Here is a 22,172-nt window from a genome sequence, read left to right on the forward strand (position 1 = left end):
CGCTGCTGTCCTTTGGCTTCGTTCTGCTGCTGTGCTTCGGTCCACCCAGGCTAACCCAGGGGTGGGTGGAAGGCAGAGCGGGACGTGCGGGGACACCTTGTAAAGGTTTATGATAATGTCGTCATCACATTTTGAACTTCTGCCCCTGCTCTGTACATGAATGTTGTTGTTTAGTCATTTAGTCGTGTCTGACTCTTCGTGACCCCATGGACCAGAGCACGCCAGGCACTCCTGTCTTCCACTGCCTCCCGCAGTTTGGTCAAACTCATGCTGGTAGCTTCCAGAACACTGTCCAACCATCTCGTCCTCTGTCGTCCCCTTCTCCTTGTGCCCTCCATCTTTCCCAACATCAGGGTCTTTTCCAGGGAGTCTTCTCTTCTCATGAGGTGGCCAAAGTATTGGAGCCTCAGCTTCAGAATCTGTCCTTCCAGTGAGCACCCAGGGCTGATTTCTGTAGGAATGGATAGGTTTGATCTTGCAGTCCATGGGACTCTCAAGAGTCTCCTCCAGCACCATAATTCAAAAGCATCAATTCTTTGGCGATCAGCCTTCTTTATGGTCCAGCTCTCACTTCCATACATCACTACTGGGAAAACCATAGCTTTAACTATACGGACCTTTGTTGGCAAGGTGATGTCTCTGCTTTTTAAGATGCTGTCTAGGTTTGTCATTGCTTTTCTCCCAAGAAGCAGGCGTCTTTTAATGTTGTGACTGCTGTCACCATCTGCAGTGATCATGGAGCCCAAGAAAGTAAAATCTCTCACTGCATGAATAGGGAAGCGTTTTAATGTTCTTGTATATAAAACCCAGTCAGGTGGTTGGGGTACAAATCAACTGTTGTTGTTGTTTGTGTACCTTTGGCCAGGGTTGCAACCTGTCCTATATAATACAGGATTGTCTCGCATTTCAGTATAAAATGTGACATCCTGTATTGATACAGTTTGGTCCTATATTTCAGGTCTTCTCTCTGCCAGGTTAGGGATCATCTCTATCTGCATGTTTGAAGGGATGTGTGAAAAAGATCATGTATTTAAGCTCTGGGTAGCCAAGCACAGACAGATTTACAAGTTCATGTATGTGTGTGGGGGTGGGGTGGGGTATGTGCGTGACAGATTCCATAGCGGCTATCCTGTTAGGCTGCAATAAATGGTAATGGATTGCTTTGAAGTCACTTCAGCACCAGATTATTATTATTTTTAAAAATGCACTTAACCGCCCTGCCCTGTATGTTGCCAGAACAAAGTTGGCAACTCTGCTTCACACACACACATAATAGGAGCTTTTGAATGTGGATGAGGAAAGGAGATAAGTGGGAGGCTGTCGTGGGAGCGCAGCCGATTAACCATGACATCTAGCTCGTGTTTCAATCTGTGCTCTAAATGCTTTGGTGTCTGTGTATCACTGCTGCCAGCTGCTGGGCGTAACTGGTATAGCACCTTCCACCCTTTCCATAGGGACTCCTCCATTCAATCTTTTCAATGCACATAATTTCTGCTCATGATGCTATTGTGGCAGTTATATGCAATCCCACTTTCAATACTACTTGTGCCAGCAGAAGTTTTGGGGTAGTCATACTACTTCGTTTCTAGTCCCTGCATATCCTGCAATTTCCTGCTGAAATGATGTAACTTCATACTGCAAATGTGTTGGATTTTTTTTTTTTTTTGGGGTCCCAGTTTAGTTGCCCTGGAGCCCCTCTGGACAGCAGTAACGTGGTAGTATTGGGGAAGCACCACAGAATAACTAATAAAGCAGACTAAATCCACCACTAAGGCATTATCATCATTATTAGCAGTTACACCTGCAGGAAAACACCAGAGCAGGATGGGCTTTTCTTTACAATGAAGCTTTCAGAAAGCTGCAATAAAGCTTTCAGAACTAGGACAATTGTACACCATATGCTGGCCCTGGGTGGCTACTGGGTACTAGCAAAGCAAAATATTCACTATGCTTATATTCCATTCTCTTGGAAAGCTCCGAGTGCTTTATATGGATGGGGCAAACAGGGTTCTGCTAAGATACTGCTCATGTGCACACACAGCAGCTTAACTTCAACAATGCTGCAGGCACCACATGCTCACTTTGCAGGGCTGTAGTCAGCAGACACTTTGAAAACAGGACTGAAATATTTAACTTCCGGCTACCTGCTGCACGTTGCTACAAATTTTATACATGCAAAAAGGGCAGATGAACATGAAGTTGCATGCAACCGCTGGCCCTGGTTTTTATTTTATATATATATACACACACACACACACACACACACACACACACCAATCTTCCTTGGAAGAGCAGCAGCAGGGGACTGGATGATTCTGAAAATCACAGCTACTTTTTCTCTTGAAAAGGAAAATGATGGTAGAACTGGTGCACTTTTGTCCATGGGCAAAACAGTTTACAATAAAATTATGTAAATTTAATTGTACATGTTTATACCAGGGGTTTCCCTTTACAGCAGGTGCAACCAATGTGGGGTCTTTCAGATGTTGCTGAACTCCCACCAGCCCCAGCCACCACTGTCAACTATCAGACATTAGGGGAGTCTGACACACTGCAAAGTGCTGGATAAGTAGATCCTTGTGTTGCAACCACTGGCACCACACATAGGGAAGATTTCCTTGAATGGAAATCATTGCTATGAACGTATCATTCTTGGCTGGATTGGGTGACGCATAACAAGCTGTTCCATCTATCTGCCGGTATTGGAACACACTTTGGCTGGTTCCAGACAAGATGTTTATTGTGGAATGAGTGGGTCTCATTCACTCAAAACTTTACAAGGGGAAGTGGACCAGACTTTATCAGGCATGTTATACCTGTGTTTTCCTCTATAGTATCACCCCATCCAACTGGATACAAATAGTTGATGAAAGCTTTAAATCATTACATTTGAAAAAGAAAGTTCGTTTTTAAACTTTTATTTACCACCTGATTAAAGCATGGAATACAACAGTATTATACATAATATTTTTATGTAAAAAACTTTACATAGCTTTTCATAATTATATAATTATTCTGCTATTCTCTCAAAAATGTATACATCCATCGGGCAAGGAATGCTTTTCATTAACTTAATGATATTAAATGCACTTCATAATAGAAGATCTCTTAAGAAAAAAAGTAGCTTGTAACTAATTTTAGGCATTTATATAGGTAAAACATTTTGCACAAAGTATATTTTATTTAAAGTTGCAAAGAGATATTCTGGACAAAATGTCAAGACATTTAGGAACTGCACCTCTCACAAATTGTTTCAAGCCAAGGATCATATCATCTGATTAAATGTTAAAATAAAATTTGGGGGCAAATTTCACTGGCCATTTTACACTGGCTTAAGCTATCTTCAAACACGATTGTGCTAGTGGTAAGCAAACTATCCTTATAAAATGCAACACACAAAGATTTAAGCAAACTTTATTCCATCAACTTTGCTCAAAAAATAAACCAGCTTGTGTGCAAATATGCAGGCTTAAGACATTTGAGCCTCGCTTTGAATTTATACTACAGACCTTTAACATACAGGAGCTGTACTGGACTTTTGTTCTATCTCTGGTTTAGAATTTAAGTAAATAAACTTAACTTTCAGAAAAGGGTGCAAAAATAATAATAATAAAGCTCCATAAGACAACCCTCAAACCCTTCAGGATATCTGTCTATGTTAACCGTTTTTCCTCACCTGTTTACTGTAGAGTGCCTCTTCCAAATATTGACTACATGTAGATTTGTACATCTTGTCAGACTGTATTCTACACATTTTACTGTGGCATAACTTACTTTCATCAGTTTGAATGTCTCCAATTGTAAGAGTGCTCTGTGGGCTACTGTAGATACAATGCTGGACAGCCACAGTTAAAGAGAATATGAGCAGGCTCTGTGTGTTCTTATCTCCCTTCTCCAGTTCCTATTCCTGCTGCCGCAATTCCCAATTCATAGTTTGACAATGTGTCTGCATCAGCAATAACCAGAGTTTACATCTTAAAACTGTTTGAGAAGCAGGTCTGCAACCTCTGGTTTAAAAGGAAACCTGATGACTGTTAACCACGAGTGCACACAGTATAGTGGTAAAGCTAAACCAAGGTTAATGCTGATTAGGACAGAGGGTAGGAATTCATACTAGAAATGGGAGGAATGGGCCTGTGTTCTGCATGAGTCCATGGGTCGCTCCTGATCTCTAAGTTATGGTTAACGGATGGGCAGAAATATGTACATAGGACCTTACACAAACCTCTAATCCTACATTGGATCCAAGACACAGAATTCTGCTGCTGACCTGTACCGGCTGAATCAAATTTCATGTGGGTCGAAGGAAGTCTATAGGAGGTACTGTGTTTAGTCTGCAGAATCTGCTCCATGATCTGCACTCAAATGAATTGCTGTGAAAGCAGCCGGAGAGAATTCCTATCACTGTTACGATTGTCCTTGGAGTTTGGTGCTGACAAAATGGAAAGGTACACTGAAGCCCATAGCCACTGCAAGAACACATCCAGACATTACATGTACGATATCAATCTCCACAGATCTAGTACACACACACTTTCAGGAACATCTGGAGTAAGCTATTATGGAGTCTCTCTCTCTCTACACACACACACACACACACATCACACACATCATATGGTAATCTAGATCCCCGCCTCCGCCCCTCCAAGTGTCATTAAATTAAAGTTCAGCAATTTGAAAATGTAACTGTTGACTGCTAACAGCTTACTGAAGGAAACGAAGTCATTTAACACTAAGGCTTTAAAAGGTTCTAAGTTGTATGATCAGAATATTATCTATAAGCTAAGATCTCACATATAAAGCTTCTTCATATTATTTTACATTGCAAAGTTCTGGAAGATACTATTACAGTCCCAAGGGTATTGCACTTCTCTTTCAGATTCTGAAGCAGCTGTAATGTTGCCATGCTCTCTTAATAAAAGACAAACAGCTACAACTTTGAACAGGTAACACTTGACAAAACGGGGTGGAGGCCAAGCTGCATTCATACAATGTATTAATAGCAGAACCATAGCAGTGGAAAAAATAAACAGCTCAATTAAAGAATATGTCCAATTAAAGAATATGTGGATGTAAATTTATATATTTATATATAAACAATAAATGACTTGGTACACAGTGAAATACATATCTATGATGCAAACTTAAAAGTTGAAATTTCTTTCAGTTTTGAAGAAAGTCAGACTATTGTTTTTTTCACTGTGGCAAAATGCCACCACAATCTTAAAATAAATTACTCACATTTCTGTCAACGTACTTCATATGAGACAAATGCTGCAGCTCTTATGCAAAAAAATTCTTTGGTAGAGAAATTAAATGTCAGAAACTGTTCTTACTTATATTAATGACCAAACACAAATATAAAACAAAATTAACTTGAGATAGAGAAAGAGAGCACCAGTATTTAATAAAACAAATCCAGCCATCAATTCTGGTTCTCCAAAAACCGCAACAACTTTGGTTGAGCTAAACAGCCAAACTTAATTTACAAAGCAAAAAGTTCCAAACACACTGAACCCCAATCACATTTCAACTCGGGCGTTATCATTTTCAATGGAACTTCAGGAACGCTTGCTTAGGATTGCAGCCAACCAACTACCATTTCCCCACCCCCAATTAAGTTAATACTTTTACCATTCTTATTTGCAGATATGGGTAAGTACAAAATATGCTTAATAATACTCTTGCGCTTGCATTTTTTAATATATATACACATTTGGACGGAAACAATTCCCTTCCTGCCCTCTTATGCAAATCTTACACTCATATCGGAGAGTTGAAATACAACTAAACAGGTTCTAGCCTGCTATACCTTACAAAACTATTTCCTCTACTAGGCCAAGAATACTAAGACATGGTCTTACAAATAAACAAAACAACTCTACCCCCCCCCCGACCCAAAGTCAGTAGAGCCAATAGAACTGCACTGATAAAACTGCAAGTTTGCTTCCTATTGCCCCTAACAAACAGGATTTCATCACAAGTACATGTGCACTTATATTAATAAATCAAGTGGTCCCAATAGGAACCAGACTCTTCGCCCTCATACAACTATTGACAATAAAGTACTAACCAAGCCATTAAAAACAACCGCAACTCACAATTCTGCAATAAAAATAGAAATATTTTAATGCACATTAAAGATAGACTGCTTCTACCAAAATGTTAATCTATATATTATTCAAAAGGGGAAGGGCTTGACCAACTGCTATACATTTTAATTCATTCAATGTGCAATTCAAATATTAATTCGAAAGTTTCATTTTGCCATTTCCTCCATATGAGTCAAGAATCAGAAGAATTTTCAAAGATATCAAGCTTCATGGTGCATTCAAGGCATGAGAGATTTAGTAATGGGATTAAGAGGCTCATGTGTAATGGTTTTCTCCTGCTACATTTGGTGGGGGGGGTAGTATTTCCTTTGCAATACTGTATACTGCAAATTATTTTCTTGATACAGATCTAGTATCAAGGGTATTTACTTATGATGAAAAACAATGAAGGTCCAGGCCAACACGATATGCCGCAGTTCTGGGAATGATTTACCACACACATTCTGCAACATGTAAGTTGGCAGGGAGGGTGATGAAGATCAATATCTCTTTGGATTCTTGCTAGGTTGTTGGTTATACTACCGCCCAACTGCCATCTTGCTATGACTCTGCAGAACAGACAGCACCAAATCATTTTTTTAAAAAAGCACCCCGTATTCACACAAAGGTTGAATCCACCCAAATGGGGGCGTGGGGGACCAGATTCCCAGCATGATTTTCGGATGAATTTAAGCCCTCTCTTAAATATTTATTAATACATTTGCTAACATCACAGGCCTATATGAATATATTCGGTATTATCTCATTTTCCATTCATTCATCATTTCCAACAGATTATGGGCAATTAGCTGAAAGGCATTAAGAAGGAACCATTGCAAACAACAGATTTGAAGACACAAGCTTTGTGATAAGAATGACTTGACATTTACTGCATTAAATTGCAAAATGCTCAACAGCTACTCTTATAGGGAAGCCAGAATTTTTTTTTTTTAAAGGAGACAGTTTTCCTTTAGAAATGCTATTATTTTGATCTGTTCCAGTGGTTGTTTCATCTTCTTTGAGTACAATCTCCCTCTCTCTGCATCCATTCTTTGAACTTAGCATAACTCAAGCTTTGGGAAAGAGCAGTGATGGAGCTACCATGCAAGCGAGTGGGTCCCCGTCGTCCGCAACTGTCCTTCAGGAATCCAGATTTTGAATACTACACCTATGCGCAGGAAAAACTTCCGCAGTACCGCTCGGAGCTCTGGGATAAGGTCAAACTGCATTATCTCACACAAGTAGGGGTAATATGTTGAAGCATGTGCTTTGAACTTGGAAGAAAAAAAAAGGGGGGGGGAGTAAGATTGTTTTAAAAAAACAGCACTTAATAATAAAATAATAATAATAATAATAATAATAATAATAATAATAATAATAATAATAGAAGGAACCGAGTTCTCACAGTCCGACTATGGCAGGCATCCCCAAACTCGGCCCTCCAGATGTTTTGGGACTACAGTTCTCATCATCCCTGACCACTGGTCCTGTTAACTAGGGATGATGGGAGTTGTAGTCCCAAAACATCTGGAGGGCCGAGTTTGGGGATGCCTGGACTATGGGGTAAGCAACATCCAGGTTTGGAAACTGCATGCCTCTTGAGGCCGCCAATGAACTTTTTCTTCCGTTTCTTACCTAACCAGAACAGCCAGTCCAAGCAATTTTCTTGACTGAGTCAGAGCAGAAAATGCCACTGCCCTTCAAGTTAAGGTTTGTCTTTACTTAAGGCCAGTCAAGTTATCCCATAAGCAACTTTCCCCTGCTCCCTGGGAGTTAAAATAGTATATATTAAACAGTTACCTATTCTGCTGCCCTTTCATAGCTTTAGAAATCAGCTGCCTGGGACGGCTATCTCCACTCTGCCTAATGGTAGGGCTGGCCCTCCAGTAACCAGAAATTCCCCCAGGGATCAATTTATTGTAGAGGTGGCCAGTGAGTGGTGGTTCCCAAACTTGAGTCTCTAACTGTTTTTGGACTACAACTCCCATTACCCCTAGCTACCAAGAACACTGGTCAGGGATGATGGGAATTGTAGTCCAAAAGCAGCTGGAGACCCAAATTTGGGAAACCCTGCTTTTCCCATTCTATGTCAACATATAGCAATAATAATCGTTTTTAAAGAAATCTTCAAGTTTTAGGCTGCAACACACTAAGCACATAACACTGAGAAAGTCCATTTAAACCATGGGTTTAGAACTTGTGGTCCTACCTGATGTGGTTGAATTCCAGCTCCCACCGGCCCCATGCATTTTGCAACCCCAATCGCAGAGTTCCAGAACAGACACTGCCTCTTATTTTACAGATATCCATGCCTGAGTTGGAGAAGGGCCAGCACCACCACCACATGACTTTGGGGGGTGGGGCCAGAGGCACATCCCTGAAGCCACAATTTAATTGTGATGCCCTTTCATACAATGTGTGTGTGAGAGAGAAAAGGGTTACAGTTTCATGTTAAAGTGTGAAAATAATGTGCATGAAACCAAGATGAGAATCTTTTCTTACCTTTTCATCACTGACTTTTAGTGTTTTTGTTAGAAGTAACAACAGGAGATTGGTCCAGGCCTCTCGGTGGCTTTCTGAGTTCACGGTGATAAAATAGGCCAACGCCTCACTGCACACACTAGAGAAAGATTATGCACCCACTCAATACATAGAAAAAGGAATCTTAAGCAAATGGAATCAACAGGTGTCGCGGTCTACCCTCAAGCCTACCAGTAAATGTGGAAGCTTGATAGGGAAGAGGAAAGTGACAAAACATTCAGTGGGCAGGATTCAACTAATGCAAGGCTGTTCCCATCTATGCTGCTGCCGCACACAGACCTACCCCCTAAAACTGGCTTGGAGAACCCCTAGAACAGAGTGGCAGAAGTGGAAATGGGGGATTGTTCCATCTGCAAGCAGAAACGCTTCTACTAATTGGACCATTATCACAGTGCGATACTGAATTCCTGTCAATGTCTTTTTATTTCATTATTTGACCTTTGCGTTTTCTATTTAAAATCACCCGGCTGAAGCTGCAAGTGGGCTTGGAAGTATTGCAGTTCAATGTACAAATGGGCGATTTTCTTTATCTGGTATCCACACAGGCTGTCCAATGTCATTTATGAATAGGATTATCTTTTCACTCTCTGAACAATTTCACCTAACTAACTAGAAGCAACACTTTGCAAAAAGCACACTGAAGCCAGAGTCAAAAGCTCTTTTATCAAATGGTGCGGAAGGGATGAATGGCCTGCTTCAAGTATCAGGTTACTTTCACAGACACATTCCAGGATGGTCTTAATGGAAGGCCCAGATTTGAACACCCATCACTTTTTATTACCTTGACTGAAATTAATAGGAAGATTAGGGGGAGGCATTTCCTACAGACACTAGAATCCAGGAGCCAAAAGCAGTCAGTTGACTGGGCAGCCTAGTAACATCTTTGAAGGGTAGAAATAATGCTTACTTCAGGAGTCTCTCTTGTATAGCTTCCCAGGAGTCTCTGCGATTTTCATCAACGTACATTCGGAAGAGGATTCTCAAACAGCAAGCCAAACTGCTGGTTTCTTGTTTTAAAAGATTAGGCTTGGATTTACCCTTGAACCCTAGGAATCAAGGACAGCGATATAGCTAGATAACTATATCTGCATGTCTGCTCCAACTCCAACAGACTTGCATACATACAACTTTTCCACACTGTGAGGTCCCAAACACACATTTGGCAAGACACATATGCCTTTGAAACCACATGCAGGTAAACACTATTGAAGGTAGAGCCATTTGGAGAAAGGAAATGTGCAGCTTCACTTAAACCCTGAACAAAGTCTCTTAATGCCTCACTTGGAGCCTGACTCCACATTACACTTAAATGTCCATAGTTACCACCCAATCACTTTTAAAACTGGAAAAAAATAAAATTTTAGGAGGAAATGATTAGAACAGAAAAGGGGAAGGGGTACTTAACCCTTCTATAGGTATAAGGTTTACAACAACCCAAAATATGACATGCTCCCTCTGTACCATAAGGACAAAATAAATGCCATTAGCTTTGGCTTCATTTCACTGAATCTGAGCATATCTTCTGGAATCAAATTTATGGAATTCCTATATGATGAACGGATATGAACAGCTTTTGCATACTGTGATCTTCATACGAGGCAGGGATGGGAAACCTGTTGCCTTTATAGGCTACAACTTCCATCACTCCTTTACCACTGGTATGCTGCCCGGGGCTGATGGAAGTTTTTGATTCCCCATCTTGATATAAGATCATTAGCAAGGTACATTTCTTAACTGGATTATAATATCACAAGTTATACATTTAACCTCAAAATCAAAATAATAAAATTCCATGTTATTAGATCAGGTATGGTGAATCTGTGACCCTCTAAATATTGCTGGACTGCAACTCTCATAAACTCCAGATAGCATGACCAATGGACAAGGATGATGGGAGTTGCAGTCTAGCAATATCTGGGGAGCCACCAGTTCCCTGAACTGGATTCATGTACTAGTCCTGCAATTTTTTGCTTACACTGCTTTAAGTATATTTTTACAAAACCCTTTGTGCACCACACACTTGGTGCTTACCTGCTCTCCACAGGACGGTCCTTTGTTCGTAATTTGAGTTAAAAGCTTTTGAAAATGAATGGGACTCCTGCAAACAATCCAGCAACTTGAACAGGTGTTGGGAAGACATGTGTTTGTACATTCCTTGGTCTTCAGTATCAATGTGGATGTCTGTTTCTAGTGTGTCCCTCTAAAATGGAAAACCCAGTTACAAGAAATGTTGACTGAAGGAATAGGTGTAATCATATTTTTTTTAAAATCAGAGTATATCACAATTTCCAAGCGCAATAGACCAATTTTGGTATCAGTCCAGTGAACCTGGATGCATCAGTTGCTATCCCCCCACCCCACCCCCCAGCCAGAGCAGAGGGCAGATGCCACAGTTTCTGGTATTGGTAAAAGAAGTGTCATTATTCTATGCAGAATCACCATTAATTGATGATGCCTCCCAGTTTGTGGGAGGCAAAACCTACAAAATCACAGATGCACAGGTAGAATATGTGCCAGTTGCTTCTGGATGCAATTTAGGAAATAAATGTAGTTCTGTTATCGGAAACGTAATCTAAATTTCTCTCTGGTTCACAGCAACATTTGTCCAGACAGTCGGCACATTGGGTCTTCTGGAGAAAAACAGGGTGGTATCAGTTTCAAGGGTATCCTTAATTTTCACTGATGTTGTTGACCTATCTACAATTGTTCAGTAGCAACACTTTGTTTGCTCACTTCATGCTCTTGTCAGACAGAGCAGAATGCTAAGCCTCTTCAGCTAAATTTAAGGCACTGTTATACCGGGACCTCGCATACAGGGCAAAAGACTGTCAGGGCACAGTTCACTCCCTGTCTTCCATACTAGCTGATAAATGTTAAACAAATGGGAAAGTCAAGATGTGACTCTGGAGAAGAATGTGAGGTTTCTTACCTGAGCGGCAGCCATATGCTCAGCATCTTCCTTCTTGCTCGTTGCTGGGTAAAATACTATGTTATCAATGGTCTGTATCAATTCCAGCTGCACAACACACTTAATAAGGAGGCTGGCAAAGAGTTTCTGGTCTAAGAGAATATCAATATGATAGGTCTTAGTTTCAAAGTAATTTGGCTGTATGCACTAAAAACTGGTGTAGCCAAATACAGGTACCTTGATGTCCCTATCATCCAACAAGATTCCTTTCCAAGCATATACTGTGCAATATTCTCTAGCAACAGGGAACCATGGATTTCATGAGCTACCGTGGTGCCAGTGAAGATTACCATCATCCCTAGACTAGCACCATGCCATTGATAGAATAATACTTTAGGACTGCCCTGAGACTTCCAGGTATAGGGCAGTATATAAATTCAATAAATAACATCAACAACAGAATACATTTTCCTGTGTAAGTAAGATAGCAGACTTTTGTGTCACTGCTACATGAATGCTCCTTAAATTGAGGTTAACCAACCAGCATAATTTGACCTGGAAAATGGGACTGTAAACCTCTCAGAGGTTATAGATGATTATGTGGCATATGAATCCTGTTAAGAAAACTTCAAGAATCTATGAATCCCATCGACCCAAGCTCTTAAAAAACAACAACCAGCAATAGGCTGTCAATGGTTGTGGACTGCCTTTTCCAAGGCTCTTGCACAATGCTACAAATCTGGAAACAAATTTGTACACAAGTTGGCAGCAACACTGTAGTGGAGGCTAGGAACTAATAATGCCTGAATGCAGATAGTGCTGAAAGCAGAATGGAAAATCTCAACAGCCCTTCAGCACAATGGGGTGGTGTTGCTTGCAAGGGGACTTGGTTGAGGAGTGGATAGCCCTCAAAGATAGATGATAGATAGATGTTGAGGAGATTGAAGTGCAGACTTACTTGAATAAGGGCCACCTTTCCAGCTTTCATCTGTAGGATTTGAAAACTGGCTCTGCCCCCTTTCTGAAGCATTTTTATCTATGCTGCTTAATGACTGGCGATCTAGATCCATATCCTAGAAGCAAGCAGGAGCAATTCAATAATAAAGAATAATAATAAAAAACAATATATTATTATTAATAACAATAGTTTAAAACACACCCAAAGATACATATTGCTGCTACTAATATTTTTATTTGTTAATAAATATGAGTCTAATGAATGTTCTTGCAGATAACTCCTGTTTCCACATTAAATGTCTATAAACATGAAGCCGTCACATACATCATTTTGCGCACATTTTTTTCAGCTAAAGAATGAGTAATCAGAGCACTTACCAAGTGCTTTTCAGATGAATCATCTTCCATTCCTGCTGGTCTCCATGTCAGCAAGCTTCAAGGAAGAAAAAAATTGATCAGAAACGTAACCTAATTTGAAACCACTTTAAATATTCTGCACTTAGAATTATACTCACACATGAGGAATTGTAGTTTTGAAGATCTCTAGCATACAATTGCAGGTTTGGTCCCAGACTTCATGACTGAATTTCTGCCCATTTAATATTACCAGGCTTTCTAGGCAGTTGGTGCCCGATCGAGCCAGCTGTTCATTATCTGCAGAAAATGAAGAACCAGCTTAAAAAAACCCCACAATCCTCATTTATGCAAAATTAAAGAACATTTACAGTGACTATAGACACACAGTGTCAGAGATCAATGGTATTTATAAACCACCTAACAAGAAGGACTTGCAGTTGTTTGGCGCTTATTCTTACTGAGAAGCAGTAAGTCAAGGCAACACTGCAAAATGAGACAATGAGATGGAGCAAATGTAACATTATATGTATATTGTATTCTTTTCTTATCTTCCCCTCCCCAGAATATTTCCTCCCCACTCAACACATTTCTATCAAAAGCACAAACAGAATATTATCCAAACAGAGAGCTAAGACCTTGCCCCAAGGTTATTCATTCAGTATAAAGTTGGGATGTGGGAAGAAATTAATCCAGCTTGTCTGTTAATGCAAATTACCCAATTCATGCTCTCTGAAACAAAACATGAACTGAAATGCAGCTAACCTTCAAGATTCCCACTTGTCCAGTTTCTATGATGCCGTTCTCCAACCCCAAATCAGGGAAAAGTGCAAACAAAAATGCATCAACTAATGGAAACAGCATATAAAAATAAATTTTACTTTGTAATATGAATTTTATTTGTAAGACGAAGTAGTTACCTATTCAGGTTGAGTAATTTAATATCTTAAGTAATGATATAATAAGAATAGGAAAGGAAATGATTTGCAAAAAAGTAAAATTTAATTTTGTGAACCATTAGGAGGGAGGGAGGGAAGTCGTTTAGGCTCGGTTAAGCCAATAGACTTAATAAGAGGACACGATGTTACGTATTGTGATTATATGTAAAATTAATAAAAATTATTTTAAAAAACAAAAATGAATTTTACTAGTTAAAAACTGCAAGCTGATGCTTAAGTGGGACAAACTGAATTTAGAAGATTTGAAAAATTAGAAATTGAGAGAATTTGACCAATTCATCCATCCAGAGAATAAAGTGACATGTATGTAAATAAGCTACCTTGTTTTACACACCAGTGTAACTGTGCAAATATGTCAGCAAGAAGAATCTCATTCAAAGCGTCATAGAACTGAGTGAATACATCACAGATTGCATAAAGTGCATGATTACACGTAGTAGTCATCCATTCAGATTTCTGTCAAGAGAAAAAGCAGGCCTTGTATTTTTTTAATTTTTTTTTTGGGGGGGGGGAAATACTGCTAACTGGGAAAAGTTCTGATTGAATATTGAAAAGCACAATAAAGCTTATCAATTTAAAGGCTGCCTCCATGTGTTGCCCCTTTCCCATTGTAAAAATGTAAGACTGCAAGCTCCTAAGGCTAGTAACTTGCCATTTTTTGTTTATGCTAACCCAAGAAGCACCATATACTGGTCATAGCAAGAACTAGATTGCCTACTGAAGCACAGAGTGGCCCGTTCTTGCTCAACTTGGGCAAGGCACAAGGACAACATGGAATATAAACCTTTGCCCTTGTAGCATGCTACCTCAAGCTCTACAATTCCAATCCCAACCCCGCCCCCACTAAAAAGGAATAATAACACCCCACTAGATCAAACTTTGACTTCAATTTCTGTTTTTAATATTATTTGCTTCTATAAAATGGCTTCCAATACCTCTGTCTGCTGCTCTGGAAGCTTCATGTTATCAAATATCCTAAACACAATTCGAAACAGGTCTTGCCACCAGTGTTGTTCAAAGGTATGGCCATAGCTCTTCATGATTTCAAACATAACTGTTAGGCCTCTACAACATGGAGGGGAAAGAAGTAATAAGACAATACAAGTTAACAGGGAAAAACATCAATAACTGGGTAGAAGCAAAAAAAAAAAAGAGAGATGATGATGTTTCATTACCTCGTCCGCACATCTAGCTTGCACCGATTGATGATACAAGAAAGTTCAAATAAAATGGGGAACCAGCCTCTAACCCAAACTCTGTCCCCAGGGGCCACATTCATGTCGTCACTTGTGTATTCTCTCAAAACCTGTGAATAGACAAGAGCTGGTAGTTCAGTACAAACACTTAAGCCACTCAATCAGGTCTTTTTAAAGAACGGAGAAATGCAAAGAAAAGTGCAAGACAAAACACACTTTAAAAATGTTTCACACACAAGCAAATCGCTCCGTAACCTCACAAAAAAAAATAGCATCCCTCCTAGTGGGCCATTTTTCTGCCCAAGCCACTAGGCAAAAATGGTAGATTCCCCATTCATATTTAATTGGAGATGCAGGAGGAGGAAGGAAGTAAGATTTGATAGAGAGAGTTGCTGAAATATAATGGGTGTCATCCAACAAAATCATTCTCAGAGTAGGTCTGTTAAAATCAATAGGCTGGTGTCAATCATAATGTTATTCTGAGTATGATTTAAGAAGCTGCTACCCAATAATAACCAGTGTAGGCTTCATTTAAAGCAGGTCTGTGGTATAATATATGTGTTATTACTAAAATCATTTGATACAAACTGATCTTTCATGTTTCTTTAAAAAAAAAAAAACAACTACAAAATTGAAACAGTTTGTAAAATCAATAAAATCCAATAGCACAAAACAGTAAAAAAGAAGCAAACAGTGGTCATAAAAAAGCAGTGAGCATATCCAAAAGGCTTGCTGGAATAGAGTTGCCTTGCCTTGTTCCCTAATGGTCTTTAGGGAATGAGGAAGGTAGACATGCCTAGGAGTGAGTTCCGTTACTGAAAATGTTTTTGAGCCTCTGAAAAAGCACAGAAATACAAATGAGGGGAGGAAAGTACCTGAGGTCTTTCTGAAACGTATTTTGCACAATAACGAATAAGCCTAATTGCTTCCATACTGGTGTCTGGAAAGGCAGCATTACAGGCAAACTCTGATAAACATTTTACGGCATCCTGGAATGAATCTATTGCTGCAGGAAAATGCTGTTGAAAAATATTGGCTGTGGAGGGAAATGTGAAATAAAGACAAATCACTACTTTTGTATTTCTGCTCTGCTTTAGAATACAGTTGGTATACAAGTACATAAGCAGACCAGGTCAACAGGGCTTGGAGTTACGTTGCGATACAAACATTTGCCCTTCTATATAATAAATGCTGGTTGCAAGATGGTTGCAATTCTAAGAGGTGACCCATTGCACCTGCACAACTTGCATGTGTTATAGCCCATCACAAAGTCCAGCAGCTATTTATGGTGGTCCAGCGAGGTAAGTAGGTGTGTTGAAATTTATTGCAATTGCAGGGGACTTCTTTTGTCAACAACTTTCCACTGCTAATCCAATCAGTCCTCCAAGGGAGGAAAGCCATCCAGCAGAGCCCAGGAACCCATACAAACCTGTGGGCAAGGCAGGGATTTCACCTAAGGGTAAGCAGAGATTTATAGCAAGCCTCGCTGTGCCAGAGCTGGTGTCACACAATGTGGGCAGTTTCTGAAAGTGAACTTGTTTGACACAACTACATCATACAATGCTTTCAGTGAGCCTACAGCTGCAGAAATTTCAAAGTTGTGGGCTGCTGGATTCTCTGTTCTCATAAGGAGCTTTTCAATCCCTTCTTAAAATGTGTTTTCCTTAACAGCAAAATCTAGGAGCACCCCCCCCACCCAGCATTTTCTAGAAGGTAAAGAGAGGGAGAAATATTATTTGAAGTACATGTGAGAAATAGGAATACTACAAGTCATTGTTTCAAAATTTTGAGGTTGGGCTCTACCATCATCATTTGGCACATTAGTCTTGCTGAAATTTACTTACTAACTATATGTCCCGTTGACTGGAACGCCAGCTCCACAATATTCCCATCATGATCAGACGCCGCTTGATGAAATACTGCGAAGATATTTTTCCACCCTGAGCGAATATTAGCAGCTTGAGAATTTACCATCTGAGCAATGCAGCGTATTACCATATCTCGAATTGTAGGAGACCTGAAGAAAAATAAAATAATAATTACTGACTTATTTGTTGTATCTCTCGTGTACGATGAAGCCAGAGGAATCTGCATTGGCATAAAATAACACATTTACATTTCAAGTTATTAGGACGAACCTGTTCTTCTTCATGATATGCTCAAATGGCCTCAGAAAGTCTTTCTGAAATCGGAAGTTGGCTAACTCTCCCTTCTCAAGGAACTTCATTGACAGCTGTCTCAATGAATCAACCGCAAAGATGGCCACGTCTTCATTAGGATTGCAACCAACCTATTAAAAAGAGAAACGGGCATTCTCTCAGAAGAAGTGCATATCCACTGAAAATTGGACTATACAAATACAGCCCTGAAACCTGATTGGTCCATAGAACAATGACTGGCATGATGCTGCTAACAAGACAGTCAGAAACAGCCTGGGGCAGGCCTGGGGAAGCTCAGGCCCTCTGGGTCTCTCTATTCAGCCACTGGAACTCTTCCTAAGCTATGCCACACTTCCCAGGCAACCTCTCCTTCACAGACCATCCCTACTCAGTGGCCCTGCTCTAGGCCCTTCTTGGATACTTTTGCCAGGATGGAAAGGTGTAACTCCTGCCCACTGCCCCAGCCCCTTTTGCCTCTGCCCATAGCTGGCATGTGCCCCCTAAAGATTGGCCGTGGGCAGAAACAGGCCCCCCACCCCGATCAAGGTATTCTCAAAATACATCAGTCACAAATCTTTGCAGTGTATCAAAATGAGCTTGGCAGTAAATATCATCAATCGGAGCAGTGTTTGTTTCCCTGTAATTTTGTTTATGATCAAGACATAAATCCAGAAACTTTGAGCACAATTAGGACAAGCCAATCATTAAGGAAAGACACAGGGTAATATAAAAGGCTATATATTTTAAAAAGAAGGAAAAAAGAAATGCAGACTCTGTATCGCACTAAGCCTGTTTGCACTGACAAGGAGCAGTAAGGGAGAAAGCTAACTGTCCGTGCTTGAAAATAGGAAGTCCAACCACACCCTAAAGGGCTTTCAACTTCTTAAACTTCTTGTTTCTTCTTACAGGCTTAACACATTTTCTTAACACTGTTCCAATTCCATATTTGGGATCATCTAAATTCCAAGGCTGTGTGACTCATGAGGTCTGGCCAAGAAGTCATGTCCAACATAAATTGGTGTCTATGCTAAAAATGGTCTGTAGTTTTTCCAAAGTGCTGCACATCACCTCTAGGCCCCTTGGATCTTCCTAATAACAAAGGGTGTGCCTTTGCAGAGTTGCAGTTTTGCCAGTCAAGCTTTATATTTTTCTACCTAGTAGTGTGGGCAGAATGGATTCCAAGTCCATCTTGTTCAATCTAAGTCTATATTTCATTTTATGCCATCAGAGATTGCCATGTAAATTTGATGGGTCTTGAAATGAAGCAGTTGTGTGCATGCTAACCTTGGTGTTTGAACCAGAAAGGGAAATAGGTTTCAAATGCTGAAATACCTTATTGAAATGATCTCCAATGACGTGCCATATCCTGGACCACTGCAGCCTAATTCTGTTCATGTTGTAATAGGAGATCTCAACAATCTTCTGCAAGCTGAACATGCGTGGATGGTGAGGGGAAGCTAACTCATCCATGGAAACAGCACACAACCACCGAACGAAGTCCACTGAAAATTTTGAGACCAAACATGTCAGTAAGCCTGAAATGGTACAAAGCAATTATTATTTGCCTTAGGATATTCCCCCCTCCCCCCAACATACATACCTATTGCATTTCCATCCAGTCTGGTTGAACCTGTAAATATTCTGTGGGATAAATTGAGATAGAGTTAATTCTCAAGATGCAGAACATTTGGGAAAGCCCATTACGTATTATTGTAAATTTATGTGATGTTAGAATGAAGAACACTGTTTTTCCTGATGGGGCTCAATGCAACATACAGAAAAAAATAGAAACTGTTAAAAGCATAGAAGAAACAATAATTAAAAACAATTCAACATTGATAGAATTTAAAACTATATGCATATGTGTAAGAGTGTGTGTGTGTGTGTGTGTGTGTGTGATACCAATAATTACAATAGGAAAGTCTTCACTTCATGCAACTCCTAACTAATTATGGAAGGGTAAAATGTGCCATGCTGTTTTTAAGAGGGGAAGGAGAGGGGCATCCAACAATAGCAAAGACAATTTCTCTGCTCTTAAGTCCCAACTTCTGATCCCCTCTCCCTTTTTTTGGTGTCTTTAACTACTCTGCATCAGAGACCAGGAAACTCTTAATTTTATAAGCTTGAGTTAAAATTATGGCTTGTATCTAAAAACCTGTGCCACAGCCTGTTGTGATAATAGTGATAGTAAGCCTTTCAATATTTCTTTCTTTTTTTTAAAAGGTCACTTGTAATACCTGTCTACTGCCACCACCACACTTTGAGAACTGGTTTCTCCCACAGATTCCTGAATACTGGCTATTTGCCTTCTATCAACACCTCCGCCAACGAAGTTACCTAGTTAGAAAGAAACCAACAATTGTTAAATCTAACATGAAATATATTACCATCAGTGAACTACCAATACCATTTATAGACTGTAAAATCAAAGGAACAGGCTCAAAGAATAACAGCATCTAGCGGTCTGAGAATTCACCCACCAAAGTGGTCCTCTTATAAAATACGGTATTGTATGTGATGCAATAGTTAAGGAAAGCTTTATTTCCTGTTCCCAAAATGACATGAATAAATATATCACCCTGCGTGAGCTATATATGATTAATCATCTACCCTTGTTTCTTATTTCCAAACCAGCAATTCAACGAGCCACTGCCATTAATTACTTTAAACAGAGGGTCTTTAAGGTTAAAGCAGTCTGAAATCAAGAAACAGGTAATTTGTTGTGATGACAAATGCTTTTATTTAATTAACCTGAATCCTTAGGCATGAGAACAGACAGAGTCAAGGCTAATCTTCTCACCTAGTCCAAGACCCATGAACTCTTCTCCTCCAGATGTGAAGCCTTTGAGGCTCCCTTCTCTTTCGCGCCCAGATCCAGACAGGTAGCGTGTTTTAACTCCAGTCCCTATGAGCTGTGCTAGTTCTAGCTGGCTGATACATTTCAAGATCTAATGAAAACAAATGCGCATTTCAGTACTGAAGTCAGCAACTACACATTGCAGAACCAAGAAAATACCTCCAATGCAAATGCCACACTCCACATCGTCAGACACATCCCCATTCACTTCTAATGCTAAGGAATTGCTGTGCATGCACTTCCACTGCTCCACTTCAAAAACTGCAGTTCTGACATATGTATGCAATCCAGGCGAGATTGTCCAATAAGCCAATTCCTGTCTACTATGGATGGCTGCAGCTCTTTGGGTTCTCAGCCAAAAGAGTTTCCTACCCGTTCATTTTAATTGGAAATCCCTTCTTCCCCAAAGCCACAATCCCTTCTTCCCCAAAATATAGCTCTTGGCACATTGGCCCATTAAAGTCATGGGGCGGCAGGATTAAATTTGCAATGCTATTTCAGGACCAGGTAGGTTAAACCCATGGCATTACGATTCACCTAATATATAGTTGGGCAGGTAGAGAGGATTTGATACTTCATTGTGGGTCCTCTGTCTAGCAGACAGAGCCAACTAGTACTTTAAGGAAACAGATAAGCCATTTTGAAAACTGGAAGGCAGTTATGGAGAAATAAATGTTTTTGGTTTCTTTTGACCAGCCTATCTCAAGGAACCTCAACCCCCCATATCCCAGAAAAGTTGATGCTGTCTTGAAATTCACTTTTCCTAGGCTTGGCAATGAGAAGGGCACGTTCACAGAATTGCTTTGTGTACTTTAGCAGTGGAGAACGTCTAGCTCTCCTTAGGCCCAGCGAGACTGTTTTCCCCAAGCCACGCCCACCCCATCCATGTTGTCATACATTATGTCAAGTGTGCGGCAGAGAAAGACACAGCTTCAAAGGAACCATCTAGAATATCAGAATGTAATTCCAATTGCTCTTTGGAAAGCAGGACTCTTATTTGGCACTGTTAAAATTTGGGGCCAAATGCAAGCCCCACTGGGATTAGTTCCACATATAAATGCAATGAGAGGTTTTCTGCATCAATTCTGAGACTACATGCATGAATATGTAGAACCTGTATCAGCAGATCAGTCAGATACAACAAGACTTCTTCAAAATTGACAGCACACAGCAAAGGCGCACTTGCTTTCTTACCTCATGCCAGGAATTTCCAAGGTAGTTGCCATCAGTGTGGGCCACTGTAATGAGGGTCTTAATTGTATCTATGTTTTTCTGTTTCATTTCTGTGATGCTGGAGCTGGCAGTCAACAAGGAAAAGCGAGCAAGTGCCTGCACATAAGCATCTCGTTCAAGCTAAAATGTAAGAAGGAAAATTCAGAAGTAGAAATAAACCATGGTAAAAGACAGGCATGTTGCATTCCTCACCCCCACCACTCCCGCCAAAAACATGTATCTCAGGAAATAAGAACATGGAGTGAAGATGGCATATTACTCAGTGACGGCATGTGGCATACGGTTCCAGAGAAGAAAGAGTTCTGTGGATGGAATAATCTCTTAAAGCAAGTGAACAGGGAATAGGATGGATATTCTGCAGTGTTTTCTAAACATCAAAATCTCTGAAGATCTCTAGTTCAGTGTGCATTTTGGAGAGATCTTGCTTTGGCTCAGACAAGCCCCAAATCTGACAGATGGCTTTGGTTCCTGGGTTGAGGATTCATACAACTCTTTTTGCACACCCCTACTACATACTGCAAGCCTACTCTATACTAACCTGCATGCCAAAAATGCAGGCTATTCGGATGGCACAGCGTATTCCTTCCAAGCATAATGATGCAACTTCAGTGTCATCACAGTTCTGAAGACCCACGCTATAAGCAGCCAGTAACGGAGTCCACACAAGCTATTAAAAAAAGGACGGGGAGAGGAAGAAGGGGGAGGCTTTAGTCAATCTGGCTTTTTTAACCCAACCATATTTTGCCCCAGAAAATTATTTAATGTAGACATAACTCAAGTAAAAAAGGAACTGTTGTACGTCATGTGACATAGACCAGGAACATTACAATATTTTTGACATTCTTGACTATCTTCTGACTGTACCTTCTCCCCTCTGTTATTTCACACATGTTAAGTCTATCACTGCACAGCCCCT

The 22,172-nt window shown here is 40.1% G+C and overlaps 1 protein-coding gene across 3 annotated transcripts in view; it reads right to left on the reverse strand.

Moving 5' to 3' along the window:
- Window positions 1-2,902: 2,902 nt before the first annotated feature.
- Window positions 2,903-22,172, reverse strand: part of ARFGEF2 (ARF guanine nucleotide exchange factor 2) — a 49,312-nt gene continuing 30,042 nt past the window's right edge. For 2 of the 3 annotated variants that reach the window (XM_081867461.1, XM_081867460.1), the window contains 20 exons: window positions 21,795-21,923; window positions 21,218-21,376; window positions 19,967-20,114; window positions 19,404-19,503; window positions 18,767-18,807; window positions 18,499-18,668; window positions 17,146-17,297; window positions 16,852-17,024; window positions 15,883-16,043; window positions 14,987-15,117; window positions 14,747-14,876; window positions 14,132-14,267; window positions 13,014-13,152; window positions 12,877-12,931; window positions 12,500-12,614; window positions 11,563-11,693; window positions 10,665-10,833; window positions 9,541-9,679; window positions 8,595-8,712; window positions 2,903-7,366 (listed from right to left, as the gene is read on the reverse strand). In XM_081867461.1, the coding sequence (XP_081723587.1) occupies window positions 7,190-7,366; window positions 8,595-8,712; window positions 9,541-9,679; window positions 10,665-10,833; window positions 11,563-11,693; window positions 12,500-12,614; window positions 12,877-12,931; window positions 13,014-13,152; window positions 14,132-14,267; window positions 14,747-14,876; window positions 14,987-15,117; window positions 15,883-16,043; window positions 16,852-17,024; window positions 17,146-17,297; window positions 18,499-18,668; window positions 18,767-18,807; window positions 19,404-19,503; window positions 19,967-20,114; window positions 21,218-21,376; window positions 21,795-21,923 (2,673 nt within the window). In that variant the 3' untranslated portion in view covers window positions 2,903-7,189. Of the gene's footprint in view, window positions 7,367-8,594; window positions 8,713-9,540; window positions 9,680-10,664; window positions 10,834-11,562; window positions 11,694-12,499; window positions 12,615-12,876; window positions 12,932-13,013; window positions 13,153-14,131; window positions 14,268-14,746; window positions 14,877-14,986; window positions 15,118-15,882; window positions 16,044-16,851; window positions 17,025-17,145; window positions 17,298-18,498; window positions 18,669-18,766; window positions 18,808-19,403; window positions 19,504-19,966; window positions 20,115-21,217; window positions 21,377-21,794; window positions 21,924-22,172 lie in introns of those variants that run through there. The other variant, XM_081867462.1, reaches the window with a different exon arrangement.

Source organism: Podarcis erhardii, assembly GCF_964252035.2.
Source record: "Podarcis erhardii genome assembly, chromosome: 6".
Classification (NCBI taxonomy): Eukaryota; Metazoa; Chordata; class Lepidosauria; order Squamata; family Lacertidae; genus Podarcis; species Podarcis erhardii.